Source organism: Styela clava, chromosome 6, assembly GCF_964204865.1.
Source record: "Styela clava chromosome 6, kaStyClav1.hap1.2, whole genome shotgun sequence".
Lineage (NCBI taxonomy): Eukaryota > Metazoa > Chordata > Ascidiacea > Stolidobranchia > Styelidae > Styela > Styela clava.
In genome coordinates this window covers 7948106-7970396 of record NC_135255.1, presented here as the reverse complement: position 1 = coordinate 7970396, position 22291 = coordinate 7948106, and the positions used below count along the sequence as shown (strand labels likewise).

At 34.5% G+C, this 22291-nt stretch overlaps 2 protein-coding genes across 4 annotated transcripts; both read right to left on the bottom strand.

Moving 5' to 3' along the window:
* Positions 1-62: 62 nt before the first annotated feature.
* Positions 63-12580, bottom strand: LOC120331581 (sodium-coupled monocarboxylate transporter 1-like). Of its 2 annotated transcripts, XM_078113761.1 has the most exons (13): positions 12459-12580; positions 11605-11708; positions 10947-11135; positions 8965-9030; positions 7626-7745; positions 6861-7015; positions 5312-5452; positions 4864-5082; positions 3943-4055; positions 3547-3704; positions 3216-3412; positions 2061-2170; positions 63-1493 (listed from the first exon to the last, which is right to left on the bottom strand). In XM_078113761.1, exons 1-13 carry the CDS (start codon positions 12508-12510, stop codon positions 1270-1272), a joined length of 1848 nt encoding a protein of 615 aa, XP_077969887.1. In that variant the 5' UTR covers positions 12511-12580; the 3' UTR covers positions 63-1269. The 2 variants fall into 2 exon arrangements, with proteins under 2 accessions (XP_077969887.1, XP_077969888.1); XM_078113762.1 differs by lacking the exons at positions 10947-11135; positions 11605-11708; positions 12459-12580 and adding an exon at positions 10614-10712.
* Positions 12581-17124: 4544 nt separating this feature from the next.
* LOC120331585 (ornithine decarboxylase 1-like) lies at positions 17125-21853 on the bottom strand. Of its 2 annotated transcripts, none has more exons than XM_078113681.1 (11): positions 21662-21853; positions 21142-21219; positions 20608-20781; positions 20179-20351; positions 19097-19231; positions 18744-18909; positions 18341-18479; positions 17990-18105; positions 17751-17871; positions 17566-17653; positions 17125-17375 (listed from the first exon to the last, which is right to left on the bottom strand). In XM_078113681.1, the coding sequence occupies exons 1-11, from the start codon at positions 21695-21697 to the stop codon at positions 17321-17323; spliced, it is 1281 nt and encodes a 426-aa protein (XP_077969807.1). In that variant the 5' UTR covers positions 21698-21853; the 3' UTR covers positions 17125-17320. The 2 variants fall into 2 exon arrangements, with proteins under 2 accessions (XP_077969807.1, XP_077969808.1); XM_078113682.1 differs by having other exon boundaries at positions 21734-21807.
* Between the last annotated feature and the right edge of the window lie 438 nt (positions 21854-22291).

Sequence of the window (22291 nt, the reverse complement as noted above, 5' to 3'; positions counted from 1 at the left end):
AGAAATGAATGTCTTGATTGAACAGTTTTAAACAATGACACATCTTAACTTGGCGTTGTTCCGAGCAGGCCCCTAAAATCACCAAGCTATTTATAGGCATATATAGTTGATTAGCGTTCTCCTATCTATACAGTTCTTTCTCATTGTATATGACAGGGGTGGGCACAATTTTTTAGTATAAGAGCCGCATGCTGCAAGTCAGAACTTTAAAAGAGCCGCAGAATTTGTGAATTTATTAATATTATCAAAATACCATGAACAGAAAAGAAATTCACACAAGAGTCTAATAACAATAAATAGATGAACAAGGCAGGTATGCTCAAATATATGCACAATTTGGGCTCATTTAATTTGTGTTTCCTTATTGCTGATTTACGAGGGTAGTCTCGTTTTCATGATTTCAAGATTCTTTTCATGGTGCCGTTTAACATTGCTGTCTTTATTCTGACTTAGTAGCTTATGGCAGATTAACCACAAAAGTTCATTCTTCTGACTGGTAAATGCGTATTCTTCTTCCCATTCTGACTTGACAACTCTGTTTTCATCTCCGTACTTTCCTTTCTTAATTGAGGACATATCGCAGAGTCACTCAGACTAACTAACCGCAATCAAGTTGCAATACCGCCGACGCATCAATAAACATTGACCATTATGACGAAAGATTTGCTGACTCGACTGACTTAAATTCGAAATTCAACGTTACAGCAATTTTCATACTAAAACATAATTTCTCTTTATCATTGACGAAAACTTCTTTACGACTTTTAATAAATTAAAAAAGTTCACATTAAAGTTTTTCTTTTAGTTAAAATTTGGATAATAATTTATGTTAGCGAGAAGAGCCGCACATAAAGTCTGGCGAGCCGCGGTGTGCCCACCCCTGGTCTATGATATGGTGTTAGTCTTTGTCTGTGGATATGTATGCAGCGACAGAAAGAACACTTAACAGGCATCCGAAAGTCTGACCTTTGTCAGACGATGCAATACAGAATAAAATTTGTGAAAGTGACGCCACGTCCAATAGAAGTATACTACACTAGACACCCGGTTTGTCTATCTACGCGATTACCTCTACGAGATCAACTAAAGGCCAAATATTATTTTTATCGTAGCGTCGTTTCAATCTTTGTATATCAACGTTAACGGCCCTGTTCCTTTTGGAAAAAAACAACAACTCTTTATAATGCTCTGAGAAGGTATTCATGGAAAATGACGAAAAAAATTCCAAATAATGTTTTGAATTACTAAGGTTATTCCCCGTTGTGACTATCATTCTGGCTCCAATGTTTGTTTGAAGATTTCCATGTCAGCCTTTTGCTCTGTTGTACAAAGCATCTTCATCTCCTCATGTGGTATATCATTGTTACCCGATTTCGTTGCTTGAGGGAGTGGAACACCGAACCTGAAGTATATTCGCATTTTTTCTGGAAGGATTTCATTGTCAATCAAAGGAACAAAAAGTTTTTCCTTGGCATTTTTTGGGTTGCTGAAACCTGGATTGAAATGAAAACATTTATTTTGAAATAGAACATATATATGAAGATTAAAGATTTATATGGTTTTACAATCAAAAAATCAATTCCATATTCACTAAATATATTGTTTAACATATAAAGATATATTGAAACATGTCACTTATCCTTCTGCCAATTTAGCTCATCTAATGAAACCAAATACTCATAAACTTATTTCAGAAACTAGAATATACTTTTTGTGCGTTCACCGTTTGAAAATGAAACTGTTTTTGTGGCAAGTTCCTGTTTGAAATTAATATCTACTTAAACATATTTATTGACCATTTTTTTTGTTTCTATAATCTCACATAAACTTCTTAATAATCTTTGAGCTATTTAATAATGTTTGTAGAATTTCACATACAGCGAAAACCCATTTTTATATGACAATTGCTGTTTTATTTGACCGAATTACTGAAAATGTGCCAATGCCAAAATGTTTTCTGGGCCAATACAAAGTTAATAAAATCCAGCCTCACTATAAACTTATTTATAAAAATCCGTGTATATTCTTATACATTTCCCTACATTAACCAGTAAACTTACCCGTGAAAATCGAAGTTACATGAGCTCCTACCAGTGTCATTGTACATCCCAGAACTCCATAGAGAAATGGCGAGATCGAGTATATTACATTAAAAAGGCTTGGTGAACTTCTGAAACGGAATTGGAAAGAGTTGACTTGAAATCAATAGACCGATGCTCAAATATATGGAAACGAAATCCAAAACGAAGTAGGACGCGGGTATTTGTCACTATAGAATAGACCAGGGCTACTCAACTATTTTTACCGAAGGTCCTCATACAAAACTTCAAAAATATTTGGGTCCGGACTCTCCAGAAATTATATTTGGCATCTTTAAACACGCAATTCCTCGGCCGACTAATGAATATTAGCTAATCAAGATTGTTTGTTATGACGTTCTTCGTAGTTCTTTTCATATATATTTTTAAATCTATAAAAGTGATTTTATAAAGAAAATTTTAAAAGTGGAGCTTATAATTCAAAATGAAGATTTATGCGCGGTCCGAATCGAATACCCGAAAGGTCCGGATTCGGACCGCCAGTTGAGTAGCCCTGGAATAGACTACCGTTACCACAGTCTTATCGACTTTTGCGAGGCACGAGATCCGCCGACTTTCGCTGTGCACAATATCCCCTAACATGAGGTCGCGATACAGATAAAGGTATCAGCACCAGCCTAGCTTTCCCGGGTCTTGTGGCGATGATTCATGCTACAAGTTTCAACGTGAATCGAAATTCCATATGATCCGAGTCACAACAGTATCACCAAATCTTCAACAGTGCCGGAACCGTAGCCTACCGTATCCTATAAAAAAAACTTCCGACTTTGGCTAAGCACCAGATCCGCTGACATGCTTTTGCGGAACCGCTACAATTATTTTTATAATTATTTTACTATATATTTGTTGACGTCACCACACAATACGCCAAGGTGAATAAGAATACCATTGTGTCCACAGAAATTTTGGAAATAAATACAAATATATAATAACCTCCTAGGGACATTAACAACCTTTAACCACTGAAAATTTCAAAGCAATTGGTCCAGTAGTTAAATATAAGTACAATGGTAAAAACAAAAAGAAGAATACACCACCAACAACAACATATATACTGGAAATAATAACAAAATGATCCAAATTTTTGTAAAATGAGAATCACTGTAGGCTACATACTTTTCAGTAGTCTCCGTATACAGAGTAGTATTATATATTGTGAAAACTTTGTCCAATGTCGTGTTTGTTAACGTTGTGATATTGCAGGCTTGTGTAGATAAAGGCAACGCAGATGAATTTACTACTGAATACACCATAGCCGATATTCCAATCCACCCTGTACAAGCGAGTCCTAGTAGAAGTCCCCCAAATGAGCCCTTTTGGAAACGTGAATTATGTAAATGATGTGAATTATGTAAATGGTGATAAATATCTAATATTAAAAACTAACTTTGGACTGTTCAATATACTAACTAGTGAAAAATATACATTTTCTAAAATATCATCTCACCTTGTAATCTATCCATGGCATAAATATACCCATTGTGAATAACCCAAGAATTGGACCACCAATAAAACCGACAATTGATGACACTGCTTGCATAACGTTCGACTGTGAAAGAGAAAGAAGATACGCCAATAACATGACGAGTGCTCCAAAGAATAGACCTGAAAACAAAAAAAATTGCTCCACTCCAATATTCAAATAGAACCAAGTTTTATATTTGTATGGATGATTAAAGAAAATCCTATTTATTTTACCTCAAATAATATTGGTCATATTTGTATTAATCGGCCATATTTTTTCTCATACAATCCCTAATATATAATAATACTATAAATGTCTGTTCAGGTAAATTATTTGACTGAAGTCATGTCTACATGCAAAAGAAAAGAAAGAACTTACTAGCCGTCTTGCTAATTATAAGTTTTCTTTTTGGCGTTAAATTTTGAAACTTGGGTAAGATGAAATCCATTACTAAAAGCGATGACAAAGCATTAACACCAGATGACACTGTACTGTAAATTTAAAGAAATAGCTTACATCGAATAAATATCAATGTGCAATTTTATTTCACGTCAAATATTTTTTACCTATCGATCTTGATCGGTAAGTACGTTAGGTATTTGTTTGTTTGTTTGTCTGTCTGTTAGACACTTTCGTATGTTACGCGATATCACACGAAAGCGAGGTTGAATCTGCCCTAAATTCATCTGCATGTGCATTCATCAAATCTCGGACCAGAAGCCTATTAATTTGAATTGAATTGGTTGAATTATGTCGTATAATTAGCGAGTTATTAATTAATTAGTGATTGGACACGCGGTGTCGCTATTCAGTCAGAGGGATACACGCCGCTAGATCGATAAGTCGGCGGTCTCTGCTAGCCATCTCGTTAATAGTTTTGCAGTAAAAGTTCTCGATTTTAAGGATAAATCGTTCACTGTATATGTTAACATACAATGTTTAATCATAACAATATTTCCTATATCATAGCATAAACACTAAATCTAGCAGCATATTTGGTCTAAACAAGGTTTGCTACAAATTGGATACTGAAAGTTACTGAATCGAATTTTCATTCGAAAACCACTCAATGCGTTAAATCGAGAGCCAAGTCGTGTGCTTGCAATAACCATAAAAATGCTAGGGATTTTGATCGAAGGACTGATTGAACTCGAAATATTTCCGATGCGTAGATGACTAACTAACATAATGTTGAACGCTTTGGCGTATAACTCGTAATTGGCTTTTTTAAGTTGAAATATCGAAAATTTTGAAAATAGCCAATACTTAGTACAATAACGAGCAAAACAAATGGTTTACCTGAGAGTTCCGCAGAATGCAGCAGCTACAAATAATCCCGCCATTCCGGGTGTGTCATGAAATAAATCAACCGCAAAACGGGGCATAATCTGGTCAATTTTGTATATATTCTTAGATAGCAAAGGATCACAGCCTTCGTAGTATGCGTACATTACTATCCCACTTGCGATCGATATCATAGATAACAAGATAAGAGGAATGATACTCACGCCAACGGCACTGAAAAATAGAAGTTCGTCTGAGCAAGAAACAAACGGAGGTTAAATATAAAATGGAAACTGTCAGGCTTAAATTTGATAAAACACTCAAGATCATAAAATTCGATTCTTGTTATTCCAATAACTTTAAACAACATTTTACAAAATAAATTACGCTTTGATTTCAATTTTTGGAAAAGTTGATATATCATTATTATTTGATTCAAATACTATAAAAAGAATTTACTCACATTCTAGAGTTCCTAATAGTTCGACAGGAAAGCCAGCGTTGAATAAATATCTGATTGCAAACTGTCTCATAGCAGGTAACAAAGAAAAATCCAAACGTAATTGACCAAGCAGAACTACGTATTCTGGGATCAGGATCCAATCTTCGTGAAGTAAAATTAACATATTTAGTCTTCGTTTTATGAATGGCCCCCAGTATTCAGAAAAAATAACATTATTATATTAATTTTCTCTAACTGGATTTATTTTGTATAAATTTATTCAATACGGAAAGGTTTTATAAATGATTACAGAAGATATACTTTTAGCAAAAGAAAAGTTCTTCGACTTTGCTATATTGAATTATTTGCCGCAATAAATGCAAACCGTTACGGAAGCTGGAAGATTTGTGATTCTTTTTGCCTGAGCCCTGAATTATTGGTAAACTCAAGACTCAGATTTCCAACACATTAGAAATTTAGATATACCAAACTCACTGTGTAACTTATAATTATATACATTGTTTTACATCAGGGGTGGGCACGGTTTTTGGATCAGGGGCCAAAAATTTTGCCCACCAAGACTGGCGGGCTATGTAAGTATGACGTAAGGAGTTACATTTTATGAACAACGTTTACAGTGTTACGAAAGCAATAGTGGAAACAATAAACCTCGTGTCAAAACTAAATGTTCACAGTGTTACGAAAGCAATAGTGTAAAACAATAAACCTAGTGTCAAAACTAAATTTAACCGCAAGTTTAACATATTCCTTGAGCTATTTTTAACTAAAACATCAAAATTTAGTTTCAGTTTAGTTGTGGCAGCATCAGGCGGGCCAGATTGAATTACCTAGCGGGCCGGATTTGGCCCGCGCGCCGTAGTATCCCATGCCATCCTAATTTACTTATACGGATATCAAGACAAACATATCATAATAGTTTTCCAATAATAATGCCATGGAATGAAACGAAACAAATTTTTTTTACAGCATGTACTTTCCTTGGAAAATATTCCTATAGCTCACAAGTTAATTATTGTCAATATTCAAATTAACTAACGAACTTACAGCCACGACTGCTCTAATACTTTGGCTCAAGAATACTGCACACCGAGTTGCTCTAAGCCTAATCAGGGTTGTGTATTTGATGGCATGGTATACTTTACAATTTTGACGTCGGAGATCTCGATTTCAATCAATAAAGTAATTACGTCAATGTCGAACAACAAAGATTCCGTCTGAAAATGGTAGCTCCGTACGTACCAATGACGTAACCAACGGCCTTAATAGACCTGTTCAGAGTGATGTCGTGAAACGGGTGATGAAAAAACAAACTATGTAACGACAGTCTTCCACGTTCCTATACCAGATGCAGATTTATCGCCCAGTGGTATTGCCAAGGTGAGTGGTAGTAGGAAGTATAGGTTTTAACCTATTCACCGGTAGGAGGAGTTCATAAAATGAACCCTCTACATGGGGAAACGTTTTTTGAAATGTATTGCAGTCATTTGTATATAAATTGTTTTTATCTAAGCCAGGCATTACAAAAAATATTAATAATTCACAACGGTACGTCAAAAAGTTGTTCCGTTGTCCTCGTTCCGCAGCAGATAAAATAATATCAAATCCCCCAACGACAAGTATTCCTTTGATAAGAATTGATAACGTCCCTACAATCATAAATAAAAACTGAAAAACATCTGTCCAAATAACAGCTTTCATTCCTCCCTGAATAAAAATACAAAGAATAGAGAAAATACAAAGAAAACAATTAAAAAGAACCCATCATTAAACAGCACCAAGTCACCGTCAATTAAATTGCCTTCACAATAAATGATTCTCAAGATTTTTCGAATGTATGAGATAGAAATTGAACTCTTTCTCACGTCCCGATTTTTTTTCTAATAAATGATACACGACTTAAATTTAAAATTATTTGGAGAACTGCGATTTGGTAGTATGTACCCAGTGATGGGATTCAAAATTCAGGAACAGATCTTTATCGATCTCAATAACAGGTTCCTCCATTAAAAACATGCCGAACTTATAGTTCTACAACGATAGATGAGCCTAGGATAAGATTGATAAGACCAAACTGAACGTCATATTTACCCATGTATGTCGCTGCGTAAGCTACTTTAACATGGTAAGATTTGCATAAATCTAATACATAATTTTCTAAACGCTGCGGTCGTCTAACGTCTAAATAAAAAAAAAAAGTACCCTACTTTGTTTGATATGATCGATACTGTATAATTGCGAAGATGAAATGTAGCATGAGTGTACTAACACAAAATCAGACGTTAACATAAATTGAAATTATTGTAATATTACTTACTACGGTCGTATAGAATGTACAAGTTGCGCTGGTTATAGCAATAGTTAAGTACAAATTCATTGGTGTCACTGCGCTTAATGCAAGAGACGGAATATACACCGTAAGTCCAAGATAGAACATCTAGATTGAAAATATAATATACATTAGAAAACACGTCAACTCATATTCAATTTCGATTCAAGTTATATTAGAAAATATATAACATTTTTTGAAATGTGCTATGGTATTGTTGGACTGCAATACTGTGAGATGATTTTGATGAAAAATTATATTTTTTATAATATTTTTCTGCAAGAATGAATTCCAAATTATTTTAACAATATTTTACGTAGAACCAAAACTGTGTTTTAAATAGTAATGTTGAAGCGCTTTCACATCACATCAAACAAGCGATCAGCTTACGTCTACTAGCTTAGATGTCATCTCAAGAACAGAAAACTGGGAGCTGCAAACCTGGTCGTAAAATTATCGCTTTGTCGGCTTAAGGAGACTTGGACGTCATGTACGTACAGTGTTAAACAAGCCGTGCTCAAATATCTGCACAGAAATGCCAAAACGAAGTAGTTCACCGTATAGTGCCTACCGTGGTTTATCATTAGAGTAATAACCTTTAACTTTCGCGTAGCATGACTTTGCAAAATCTAAACGGAAGACGGCCGTCACGCTTGATCAATTAAAAACCATGAATAAAATAATACAGCGAAATTTTGGATCAAATATCAGATCTCATAGGAAATTTAGGGTGAAAAGATTAATAGACTTCTTGCAACAACAACAATCTTCAATCACTGTAAATTTCATAGCAATTGATCCAGTAGTTAAAGAACAAAGCGATTCCTTCACAACAAGAAGAAGAACAAGAACTACCTAATAACAAAACGATCCATCAGTCCACTTCGTGTCCAAGCAAATAGTTATTGCAATTTTTCTAATGACGCTATGATCGGTATATTTTTGTTATTTAGACAATGGCACATAACACGAACAAGACTTACGGTATCATATTTATCGTTTATCCGACCGGTTTATTGATTTTTTCAAATAAAATGTCGCGCAGACATGTAACAGGTTGCTTTTTGACTTCTGTTGTCAAAAATTATTTATACAAAATGATACCATCTTGATCATTAATATATATACATTTTAGATTCGAAAAGCTCGACATGCCTATGCCAAGTAATTGCTGCGGAAAAGTAAGTATTCGATAATATAATTGTAATATGATATACATAACAATGTGAATACATTGCAATTAATTGCGAATATGTACCATCGACTAGAACTATTTATGAGATCGACACAGAATCATAAAAACTAATAATATATACGAAAAAATTACCGTGTTTATCATTCCCATCACTGAAGTTATCTTCCGAAGTACTGGATGAAATCGAAGTTCTAAGTACTGAAATAAAAAGCAATAACAATTTATATTAAAGATGTTATGGATAAATATGCAATCATAGTTTTGTTGAGACATCAAGACGCATGTTGCTAAGCGGAAGGAAAACGTTTGTCATCTGACGTCAATTAACCCTGCTTGGATTCGAATACTATGGGAAATAATTATTTGTAAAAAGACTGCTGGACTTCTCGCCTCCCAGTCTAAAACATTTTTATAAACTTTACTCTTTATTATAATAATTGACACATTTTCTTTTAATGCATTGCATCCGCAAAAATATATATGCCAGTAAAACATAGGACAGAAGAATAGGACCATGTTTCCAATTTGTACCAATATCAATGAAAAAAGCGGAAAGCGAAAAAATGTACTTGACATGTTATTCAACGAATAAAGTAGTCGCAAGTCGCAACACAACAAGTCGGAGATGTGTACTGCTTTAATATTTGATTCATTTTCGACTTGTTGAGGAATTATACTTTCATATGGCAAATCTAAACTATGGCCGTTTCACAACTCAATAATATTTAGTGACAGTTTTTAACGTCATATCCATGTTTATTTTATTATAAATATTATTTAATTTCACTGAGTAAAGTTTGTAAAGTTTATGTAATCAGACACCAATAAAAAAAGCTTATTAAAAAAAGTTTAAACGCTGCTTTAAAATATTAAGGCAATCCACGCATATAAAAATACTTGGTAAACTGTCGGATTATACATAATTAGATAATCAGAATTTTTGCGATCGTGGGAATTTATCAAATTTGATCTGTTCTCAGAACGCTGACTGTCGCTTAAGATTATTTTTAAGATAGAGATTCAGAAAAATTTACAGTACAATAAAATTTTAGTGGACATATTTTACGTTGATTAGCTTGTATGTCACCATCATAATCCAGAGAAAAAGTCCAGTGCAGCACGGCGATAGTTCGACATTGGATAATTAGTTTGCATGGCTAAACTTCAGTGACTATGATATAGTATCCGACCGAACACAATGTGTGCCGAATTTAGGCGATTTTCAACGTCTAAAATAGCGATTATAATCTGGCGCGATCTTAAAACAAAAACTATAATGTTTATCCTTATATTTTTAATATATATATATTGTAACACCGCTTTTTAGTTTTAAAATTCACTGCCTCATTTTCCTTCGGAAATTTAAGTTGCGGATTCAATCTATTGGTTATTTTTAGCGCTTCAGATGATCGCATAATAATGAGTTTTTCACACTGCAGGCACAGTTCCTGGCGAGACTTGTGAGATAGGGAGAATTCGTGGAAATATAGTTTACTGGTATAATACCGATGTCCACGGTCTAAATACCCACGCCACGCTGGCAATAACAATCGGCGATTTCAACAAAATTTATCTTGTGCAAATTGCACGGGTTATTGGCGACAGTTCGTACCTCCCGACATTTCAAAAGAGGGTGGGGGTGGTGGTTCGATTACCCTGGCTGCATCGCTGAATGAGAGTAACTTATTATTAGAAAACTTTGCGCTTCTGACAAAAAGGATTCTGAAAATTTGTTAAGATACTTTATACACTACTCAGAAATAAAATAAATATGAAAATACCGAATATGACACAAAAGATCCCTTGTCGTCATGATCTACTTCCAACGGACGCGCCAGTGGAATGAATATCTCCATGACCGTGACTCCGTGAATTCTGACTTTTCGAAAATATGCAATCGCCCCTCTGTCGCCCACTTCGGGGTTTTCGCTCACTGATTTATCTCTTTCGCCACTGAGGGCGATACCCCCCACTTTTAAAATCGCCGGGTTAGACGATACCGAGTTCAATTCGTTACAGTTGATCGAGTAACTTCGGGCTATTGAAAACAGTGGCTCGAATCTCTCTAACATTGACATAAAGGTAAAGAAATATAAATTAGTCGTTAACTGTACCTCATATACACTGTTGAGCTGAAGCCTATGAAACACGGGAATATAATATATCAATGCCACAGCATTTGTCATAAGAAGTGATACGTTGTACCATATAAACACAGTGCCAAACATGTAGACTTCCACCGGCACTCCAATTACTGTTATGGCTGAAACGAACGAAACCGCAATTGATACTGCAACTGGTATCTAGAAAATTAAAACCTCAATGGTCAATTGATCTCATACCCGTCATAGACTGGTAACCGGATGAAAGACCGTGGTTCGCCATATGATTAAGCCGTCTTATTGGCTTTCCTATCCCCCGGGATAAATAGGTGAAGCATATCACATCATAGATCTCACTCGAATATAAGTGTACACCCACAAACGATTTATTCACAAACATTGTAGCAAATAATTGCCCTACATCATCATCGTTACAATGTTCACCATGATTTCTAGCGATAGAACTTAAGAATATGCATATCTCGCGATGCAAGCTTGAATATAATGCAATAAAGATCATTTGTTTACGATCATTTGTTTTAAAGAGTATCAACTATAATCGCAGCGCAAAATGAACTATTCTGGTGCATTCCGCACTTCAGTTGTGAATTGATAAATGACAATGAAGAAATATATAAATATGATGTTACTTCAACCCATAATATTTTACCGGTGATATTTTTCTTCCACCAAAATAATAGTTGTCGGTAGATTTGCTTTTGCGATCTTTATATCCAAAGAGAATTCCAACAGTAGCAGATAGAATGAAAACAGCTGAAAATAAATGATATGATTTGCAATACCATCCGAAAGAAAATAAATAAATTATTTCAGCAAGCTAACTTATATCTATAGAGCAGGGCTACTCAACTGTCGGACCGCCGTCCGAATTCGAACCTTTCGAGTATTTGATTCGGACCGCACCTAATTCTTTATTTTGGATCATTAGCACCACTGCTGTAGTATTCTTTTATAAAATGATGTTTATATTTTTGAATATATACGGAAAGAACTATAACACCATAATGAAAAATCTTGATTAGCTAATAATCATTAGCCGGTCGAGGAAGTGCGCGTTTAAGGATGCCGAAATATAATTTATGGAAAGACCGGACCCAAATAATTTTGAAGTTTCGTATGAGGATCTTCGATAAAAATAGTAGAGTAGCCCTGCTATAGAGCATTGACATGGATTGGTTAAACTGATTATCCAATATCTATTTTCGGGAATTTTGTTTGTTTGTATGTATCACAATAAAAACCAATGACTTGAAATATGTTCTGAACGATTTTTCACAATATCCAAGGGATATCGTAAATTATACTGCCTTGCTGTTTGTGCATGCAACTGTATTACAGAATTTTATTCTAAGCAGCCGAGATATGTCTAGCTCTAGCACATCCAAATTTGAGGCGTATTCTTGCTTTTGAATCATCAAGTACTGCCGTGAACTACAACATCTAATACTATAAAATACAAATACGAAAAAACTTCGATGAGAATATTATAAAAAGTATATATACCTCCAAATATGGCAAAATCTAATGCTTGAAATTGTTCTTTTACCGATTCCATAATGCGTTAATCAATAGCTATAATCAGATTTTTATTTATATGGTAAACTATAATCAGTCTGACCTACAAATTATCACATACAACTTAGACGTCTGAAAACAAAAATGGGAAATTGCGTATATTTGCGTACTAATTAATATTCAGATTAATAAAAGTGCCTTACATTGATCATATTAAAACATTTCTCCACAAATAAACTAAACTAAAAAATATTTTATTTTCATTTAATACTGTTAATATATCTGCAATCGGATATCAAATGAAACGATCGTGGTTTATTGTAAGAGCATTCACAGCAAAATAAAATTATTCAGACAATAATACGCTTATCTAAAACCTCCCAAGACTCCCTGAATATCGAAATACTCTAATATTGCTATCAGCAAATAATATATATCCAAGTAAAACATATATATCATATATACTAAACGAAAATTCAACTTGAATTATTATATTGTAGTCTGGGTTTTATTTTATTTTTTATACGATATAGGAATCACCTTACATCATATATAGATTATACGGCATAGGTTTTTATTGTCGGTCTGTCTCACCCTCGCCTACTTAATTCCTGTTCAACATACCCTGACCATGTATTGTTGCAACCTCAGTTAAAAACAGTCCATAGCATGGCACTAGTATCCTTTCCACCTCTCAGAGCTAGAGGACAAATGACTGAGACTCATCCAAACAAATTAATTTCGATATGCCATGTACACTTGTATTTTAGCCCTAGCCCCCAAAGATCGCGGATTGACTCCGTGCTAGTATTGAAGAATTTGTTCCCCTGAGCTCGACCAACTGTAACCACATTCCACCCTGTGGTTTTGTTCGGAATGTGCTGCGCCGGCTGCATTGCATTGTTATCGACGTAAGACATAATGATTCCTGCAATAAGCAATAATTCCTGGGGACAAGAATGAAAAAACTCGATAAGACTCAAACGAAATATGAAATTCAACAAAAACCCGTATTGCTGAACAGAAAATTGGATTACGTGGTAAATTACGGCTGATCTGCCACTCATCCTCTCACTCAGCAAAGGACAAAACGGTATTGTTTACCAATTTTTTTTAAATTAACTGGGGTCTCGATTTAAATCAGTATTAACTTAATTTAATGAGGTTTTGATGATACCCAGCATGGTTTCCCGCTCAATTACCAAGCTGTTCTATTGAAATTGATCAAGAAATGTTTGTGTGACTCTTCTTACCGGATTGAAAAAATTGGATATATACTGTTGTTTCCGCTGTTAAACACATTGATTGTCGGAATCTGAATATTGTCCTATTCGTCTCTTGCCAATCCCGATCAAAGTGTTTTTGAATATTAAACTGGTGCATGACATGTGTTTGTTATTCATTGATTTTACCTCCGAAGAGATTGTCAACTTTTATTAGCGAGCGAAGACAAACACTGTATAGCTCAGTGTTTTTCTATCTTCATTCATTGCAAAATATTTCCACGTTCCCCAGAAAATTTATTGAAATCAATGTGCTTGCATATTCTCGCGTTTCACCTTTTCTGTCTTGGGGATTTGATGTTATTACTAGAGGTATGCTTTCATTTATGTGAGGGCAGAGGGAGGCAACTCTTAAACGAATGTTTGTTCAATGCAATGTTATGACATTCCTCCAGTTGTATTTAAGAGATTGACTCCGTGCTAGTGTTAAAGAGTTTGTTCCCTTGAGCTCTACCAACTGCAACCACATTCCACCCTGTAGTATTGTTCGGAATGTGCTGCGCCGGCTGCATTGCATTGTTATCGACGCAAGACATAATAATTCCTGCAATAAGCAATAATTCCTGGGGACAAGAATCAAAAAAACTCGATAAGACTGAAACGAAATATGAAATTCAACAAAAACCCGTATTGCTGAACAGAAAATTGGATTACGTGGTAAATTACGGCTGATCTGCCACTCATCCTCTCACAACCGACCCAATATCAATACACTCAGCAAAGGACAAAACGGTATTGTTTACCAATTTGTTTTAAATTAACTGCGCTCTTCATTTAAATCAGTATAAACTTACTTTAATGAAGTTTTGATGATAACCAGCATGGTTTCCCGCGCAATTACCAAGTTGTTCTATTGAAATTGATCACAGAAATATTTGTGTGACTCTCCTTACCGGATTGAAAAAATTGGATATATACTGTTGTTTCCGCTGTTTAACACATTGATTGTCGGAATGTGAATATTGTCCTATTCGTCTATTGCCAATCCCGATCAAATTGTTTTTGAATATTAAACTGGTGCATTATTCACTGATTCTACCTCCGAAGAGATTATCAAATTTTATTAGCGAGCGAAGACAAACACTGTATAGCTCAGTGTTTTTCTATCTTCATTCAGTGCAAAATATCTCCACGTTCCCCAGGAACTTTAATGAAACCAATGTGCTTGCATATTCTCGCGTTTCACCTTTTCTGTCTGGGGGATTTGATGTTATTACTAGAGTTATGCTTCCATTTATGGGAGGCAGAGATAGGCAACTCTTAAACGAATGCTTGTTCAATGCAATGTTATGACATTCCTCCAGTTGTATTTAAGTGATTGACTCCGTGCTAGTATTAAAGAGTTTGTTCCCCTGAGCTCGACCAACTGCAACCACATTCCACCCTGTGGTATTGTTCGGAATGTGCTGCGCAGGCTGCATTGCATTGTTATCGACGCAAGACATAATAGTTCCTGCAATAAGCAATAATTCTTGGGGGGCAAGAATAAAAAAAAAATCGATAAGACTCAAACGGAATATGAAATTCAACAAAAACCCTACCCAATAATAATACACTCAGCAACAGACAAAATGGCATTGTTCACTAATTTATTTGAAATTTTGATTCCATTAATGGGAAGCAGAGAGAGGCTCTTAAACGGATGTTTGTTCAATGGAAAGTTATGACATTCCTCCAGTTGTATTTAAGAGATCGTTTACTTCGTTGGTCTCAGAGTTTGTTTCAAATTGGTCCATCAGGCATCTGATTTTCCTGGTAACCTCATTTCTTCTTTTTTGTATGACCTATGCATATATATATTTACTGTTTCTATCTAGTAGAGTCCAGGGGTGTGCAACCTTTATTACAGGAGGGCCAGAAACAGGTCACTGTGTAAAGCCGTGGGCCGCACCTTCATTTAAGAAATAGCCTTTCTAGTAGTTTCAGACACAAAATTGTTTCTTTTTGTTGTTGATTTTACGACGTTGTAAGGGGTCTATGCGGGAATGGTGAGTTAAAACGAATAAATGTCCAAAGAAACTGATATTCAAATTGATTGTCGCACCGACTTTAAACGAATTCACTGAGAAATACGTTTTTTTAACATTGTGTATTTTTCAACAGGATTTTGGGACCTCCAGGACCTTCGGGAGCGTCGGACTTTGCTGGCCAGTCTTTCTAATATGGCAGTGGCGCCCAGGTACTGGTATAGGCTTTGCAACGCAAAGAGATTGGTATTGCTCGCACGTACCAGAATGAATGAACTAAAATCTCGTTTCGAGGGCACACCTTTCAAAATTGGCTCTTCTCCGTGGGCCGCACATTTTTTCTCGCGGGCCGCAGTTTGTACACTCCTGACCTACGTAATCACTAATAAGTAGAGTTGACGAAAGAATAAAAATTACTCAAAGTGCAAATAAGGACCAACTACAAAGTCATGAGCACAGGAAACACGCGAACATTGCTAAACACTCAATACAACGCAACCAATAACGCTATGATTTTAGGAAATGATTAGAATATACAAAGTGTTTACATTTCTGTATCAGTATAACGGACAGTTTTTACCAATTTTATGGAAACGATTATGGCAAACGTTAATGTTCAGAACATCTTGGCCCGGTAAACCATCCTACTCTCCACTTTTTGGGACAAACGCAGGAAGCAGTCTCAAATGTAACGACAAATGTATTAAAACTTCATTCACATTTAAGCACAATTCACATAAAATAACTTGATCATTTGGAAATGCATCCGAAACTGTAACAATTTAGTGCTTTCCAGTTTAAAATAATTCCCCCAATATGATATATAATTCCGATAAAATGCAGCAATGATTAGTAATTACTCCTTAATATTATTTTTCATGTGATAGAATGGGCTCTTTATAAGTCGAGATTTTCTGGACTCTGGATTCAAAAAATCGTTCGCCAGTCGATTAATTGATCCAATGTATTACGAATTGATATGGGTTAGGTCTAAAGGGAATCTCATCAATCTATCTGGCGTTACACCGATATCTGGCTATAGAATTCCGAAATGAAATTTTACAGGGCCATACAGTGAAAAGAAAGAATTGGGAATTGGCCTACTGCCTGCTATACAACAAAATCACTCCATTTGTTGTGGACTAAGTCGTCTTCACAAGGAGTAGAATTTGAATTTTCAACGAGTACTATTATAATTAAAGAGTTTTATCAATAACACTAATAAATTAAATAAATAATAGCCTTGAATCTAAAAATTGTATCCGAACGTTTCTTAATTAATAATATTTATTTTAGTTCCATTAAACAGTAAGCAAATCGAAAACGACACACTACGCTGAATGACTGACTGTTCAAGTGTATAATCTGATATTTTTGACTGACAGTTGAAAATAGATCGGGCACTTGCAGTACACTATTTTATTGTGTAAATATTCATAACCCTTCTTTTGCAATTGTATTACAGATACCAAATAGGCCTACTACATCGTAATTTAAAACATGTGACAAAATCTTTAAATTTATTTAACAATATAAACATAAAACATATATTTCTGCTTAATATTTTTTTTTCATCAAATGGCAACTTCTGACAATCTTCTTATCCGCCCAATGATATTTCGATTTTGCCATTCATCAGGGACCAGAATATCTCCCTGAATTAAAGTAAAATACCGTTACATATATTTATCTTTGATAAGTTCAAACTAGTGGAAAGTTTAATCTTTCGTTTGTCATTAACTGCTATTTTTCAATCGGAGTATCTATTCGTGTGAAAGATAACATCATTATATAATTATATTAATTTGATCATAAAAGTGAATTCAGGATAAAACCAGTACTAACTCATTTTCTGCTGAAATAATGTTGTAAAATGCCGTTGTTTTAAATCCGTTAAAACCACTTGAACGTGCAAAAGTGTAAGCTCCAGCATCTGTATGACAAGAAATATACATGTCAATATGGGATATTTGGTCAAAAAATCTTATTTTTTGAAATCTTCAAGTTCGATTTCAGGAAGTGTATATTACCTTTCCAAAACAGCCAGTCGCCGCAGTCCAATTTTGGCACCAACATTCTCTTCGCTAAAGTGCGACTGTCGCAAGTTGGACCCCACAGCAAAGCATAATGGCGATCCTTGTCTGCTTTTTCCTATGATGAAAATATTTTTGTTACTCCAGCAAAAAGTATCGCCAAATATCTGTACTCAGCAATCGCGAATTATAACTGCCAACTATATATATGATATATATACATTACGATATACTACCTCCGGAACATAGGGAGTTACCTCTCCCGGTAAAATAGCATATGCAAACTGCAGAGATCCGTAGATTCCCTCATTGATAGTGTATTCAACATCCACATTAGGTTGTTTTGTGTTTTCTAGAATAGTTTGATATATACATAATGTAGATAGAGATAGAGAGAGAGAGAGAGAGAGAGATTATATAAAGATTATATATATAAATTTAAAATGAAGTATTTTTGCGACAGCATGTGTTCAATTCTGTGCATTATTAGGGTATCAGCGGTTTCGATCCGATTGTGCTTGATTGATATGGAATCTTTTTTAAATGTTCGGCTTTTAACCGATAGGTGTTTTCATAAAATCACTTACCCCGTTTTGTTATCACGTTTGTTGCTAAAACAAATGGAGTTGCTGCATAATATCTTCCCGGCTCCGCGATAACTCTTAAGTCATTAAATTTTTCAAGAGGAAAATATTTTTTTATCGAATCATTCACGGTTGACGCTATCTGAAAACACATTGTAATTTACGTGCACTCATGAAGAGTTGTAGAATTAGTACAAAGAACAATGAAGAGGACGGTGCAATTGAAGAGTAAAAACTTGGAGATGTATGTGATGCAAAAGTGGAAAACCGAGAAAAATAAGAAAATTTAGAACAATAGAAAAGTGAGGAGAACGGACAATTAGATGACATAAATCATAAGTCATCAAAAGTGATAAAGAGACATGAAAAAAAAAACTTGGTGGAAGTAAAGTTTAAATTTGTATACGTTTTCAATAGACAAAGCGGGTTCCGAAAGTGCAGGAAAGCCTCCTCCAATATCTAACATATCAAAATTCATTCCAAATGTTTTTCCGTAATCAAACAGTTCTCTTGCTTGTTTAATTGTTTCTTGGTATGAAGTAGCGTCGAGACATCCATTACCAACATGAAAGCTGAATTAAAGATATCATTCAAGTTTTTTATTCTATAACATTATTTTGCATAAGTTGTTCAGATGTTTTCATAGCCATTGCTGATTTATCATTAAAGGGGTAACTTTAAAACCAGAAACCGGATTTCAATATCGAAAAATATACGCATAGCATTCTACAAATTAATTAATAATTTTAATTGTATAACCTTATTCCTATTATCTTCATGTTGGTTAAGTGTGCAACACTGATAAGATGACGAGCTTCTTCCATTGTTGCACCATACTTGTCACCGAAAGGATACTCAGCTTTGGCATTTTCAACAGTTATTCGTAATACCAACCTTGAAATGAAACAGCTTACAAACCAGTAGTTCAATATTAAGTCAATTAATATATTTACACGATTCGTTCTGCTATGTTTTTTACCTATATATATATTAGAGTGACCATATTTCAAAACTCTAAAAGAAGGACAAATCGTTTGGTAGAATCATATTTCACTTGTGCCTAAGATATACATTACATTATGCTAATTTCTAGGATTAAATATAGAAGTGGCAATACAGCAATTGACAATCAAATAATGCATTTTTGTCTTTATTAGAAAAACATCTACACATAACAATCAATTTATTTGTCGTTAAAATTGTAAACTAAGTATACTAGCAACAGACCGAAATAGAAAACAGACTCAAAGCCTGAATACTGTTGCTTTAGTTCCTAAAATAGGGTTTTCCATTTCGGCATAACCTACTTGGCATACTGACGTAATTTTCTGCTAAAATAAAAACATTTCTAAATTGCAAAATACAAGGTGAAATGACGTAAAACATATTTGCAGAACAAAATGATTTCACGAACAAGTACCGGCTGCCTATGCATTAAATTAGAGTAACCCTGTGTGGATGCTATCACAATGCAATGCTTGTCATATGTATAATGATAATTATACTTTACTGACTTTTCTTAACAAATCAAAAACTGTTTATTTTATCACAAGAGAATTTTAAATTTTTAATTCTGTGAAAAAGGAGGACATTTTTACAATTTAGAGTGTCCTCGGAGGACGTAAATTTTCTAACGAGAAGGGAGGACAAATTCTCCAAAAAGAATTCGTATGGTCACCCTAATATATATGTCATTCCATCCTATCCTATCAAATACTAAATGTTTGATTATATCGTTATCTGATTGTGATTTTCATCAAAACCTTTATAATAATTAAATAATAACTAATAAATTATAATTGTAGACAAATCAATACAAATACTGAAAATATGAATCTTACTCTGAATCTGGAAAGTGTTTTTTGATTTTGTGAAGTTCTAGTTCGCTGTCGAATACCAACTTTTTCACTCCTTTCTCTCTTGCATGAATAATATATGAGACTGGTTTTGAAGGAATGGCATAGATGATAGAATCCGGAGTTGATCCATTGTTTAATGCCAAATCAATTTCCTCCTTATGAAATAAAATTAACATAATATAGTTCATACACTCGAAGTAGTCAGAAATACATTTTTGTCTTCTTATCGTTAGATGTGAAAAATGTTATCGCAAATTAAACTTTGCAATCACAACAATGCAAGTGTCTTATTAACATTCTTACGGTGCTCGGATTCTACGTTTTACTTGGTTATACTAACCTATACACTCGTGCTAACATACAAGTCTACAGTGAATACAAACCAAACATATGCGCGATCAGATTACCCACCTGACTTGCACAGTCAAATCCAGCGCCCATTGCAGCCAAACACCTAATCATTGGTGGATATGGAGCGACTTTCACTGCATAAAACGGACGCGTGTTGGGAAATAACTCATTCCATCTTTCATGCCTCTTTGCAAGATCGCCGAAATCGCATATATAGAAACTGTCGTCAATATTCTAATTGTAAAACGTTTGAGAGGTATTAAAATATATAATGTAACAAATTATCGTGTCCGAATATCACCGATTCTTCCATTAGGCAAGGAATCAAATAAGTAGTTGTCAAATTGATACTCTGATTTACATATAAATTATTGCAATTCACATTACAATAATGAAGGGTTTTGTTAATTTGTATTCAAACTCATGCTACAACAATGTAAATCCAGTCGTGGTCACTACTTGTCTCTAACATTGAAATACGCTCCAGGATTAGTTTAGATTAGACATTATTTAATTAAACTTTTACAAATTGGGGCCATTTTTTTTCAATTTTTCAAATCATGGGAATACAATAAAACAGCGTAGTTGACTTACTTTACGACCAGCAGGAGTTTTTGATATAAATTTTGCCGCTTCGTTCATTGTTAGTCCTTCGAATACCTCCGTGTCGTCCTAATGAATATGATGAGTTTTAATACATAAGAAAATGGATGATTTGCTTTAACACGAAGTCGTGCTTTAAATGTCTCCAACGTGTAATAAATAAAATAATAGAATTTGACGACTGCAGCACTTCATTTGCATGGGAATATATATTGATAGTTTAGTGTGTATTTGAATATAATGAGAGTAGACTCAAATATAACGAACATCTTCCAAAAAAAGGGTTACGATTCATTTTATGAATGTATTTTGCTTCTAACCGAACCACGTCAAGTTAGAACAGTTATAAACAGAGGTGAATTGCAACATATCTATATGAATTGGCATTTTCGTAATGAACTTGCTATTGGGCTGCTAAAAAGACAGCGAGTATGATTATAATATACAAGGACGTCACCGAATTCTCAACTGTGCCGAGCCGGAATTATATTTTTTTATTTAAAAATCTTACCTTTGCGCCTATGCGAATCTTCGTGTATTTCATCATTTTGATTTTCTTGAAGATAAACACTTAAATATTCACCTGTATTCAACTATTCTGAAAAATCGAGAAATAAAAGAGGAGCGATGCTGAGATATACGTATGCAAAAGGCTTGAAGGAAAGCTACATGGTGGCCTTACAAGTTCAGCTCTCCACTTCACGCCGCAAATGAAAGACGCAATCCAAAATACCAGGACAAATATGTCTTTATATTCATATTACGCCTCTCATTTGAATGTATATCACGCAGACTCAATCAATAATAGCTTTCAGATATTGATCACTTGACACGGTAAGAACTCGTGAACACGGTAAGAACACGTGTTTCATATTGCGATTTATAATTTATCATACTGACAGTTGAATAAGGTGACCCGTAAATGACTCTTTTCCAATATTTCGATATAGATTCTCACTTTATCTTATAGTGTATTTTCACTTGTATTCTATCTCGCAAGGTGAGGTTGTTCATGGTATAGTCCATATCTCATGCTAGAAAACCTCCTTTGAAGTTTTGACGACTTCCCTGAATTTCCGTTCTATGTATTCAACTTTTTTTAATTTTCAAAATGAAAAAAATTATCTATCTATTAGCCTAT

Coding starts and splice junctions, on each gene's coding strand:
- LOC120331581 (XM_078113761.1), bottom strand. CDS start 12,510: ATGGAATCGGTAAAAGAACAATTTCAAGCATTAGATTTTGCCATATTT. Junction 11,709..12,458: donor AGATTTTGCCATATTTGGAG/GTATATATACTT, acceptor ATTTATTTTCAG/CTGTTTTCATTCTATCTGCT. Junction 1,494..2,060: donor TGTAACTTCGATTTTCACGG/GTAAGTTTACTG, acceptor ATTTCAATCCAG/GTTTCAGCAACCCAAAAAAT.
- LOC120331585 (XM_078113681.1), bottom strand. CDS start 21,697: ATGATGAAATACACGAAGATTCGCATAGGCGCAAAG. Junction 18,910..19,096: donor ATGAAGATAATAGGAATAAG/GTTATACAATTA, acceptor TCTTTAATTCAG/CTTTCATGTTGGTAATGGAT. Junction 18,106..18,340: donor AAACGTGATAACAAAACGGG/GTAAGTGATTTT, acceptor AAACTATTCTAG/AAAACACAAAACAACCTAAT.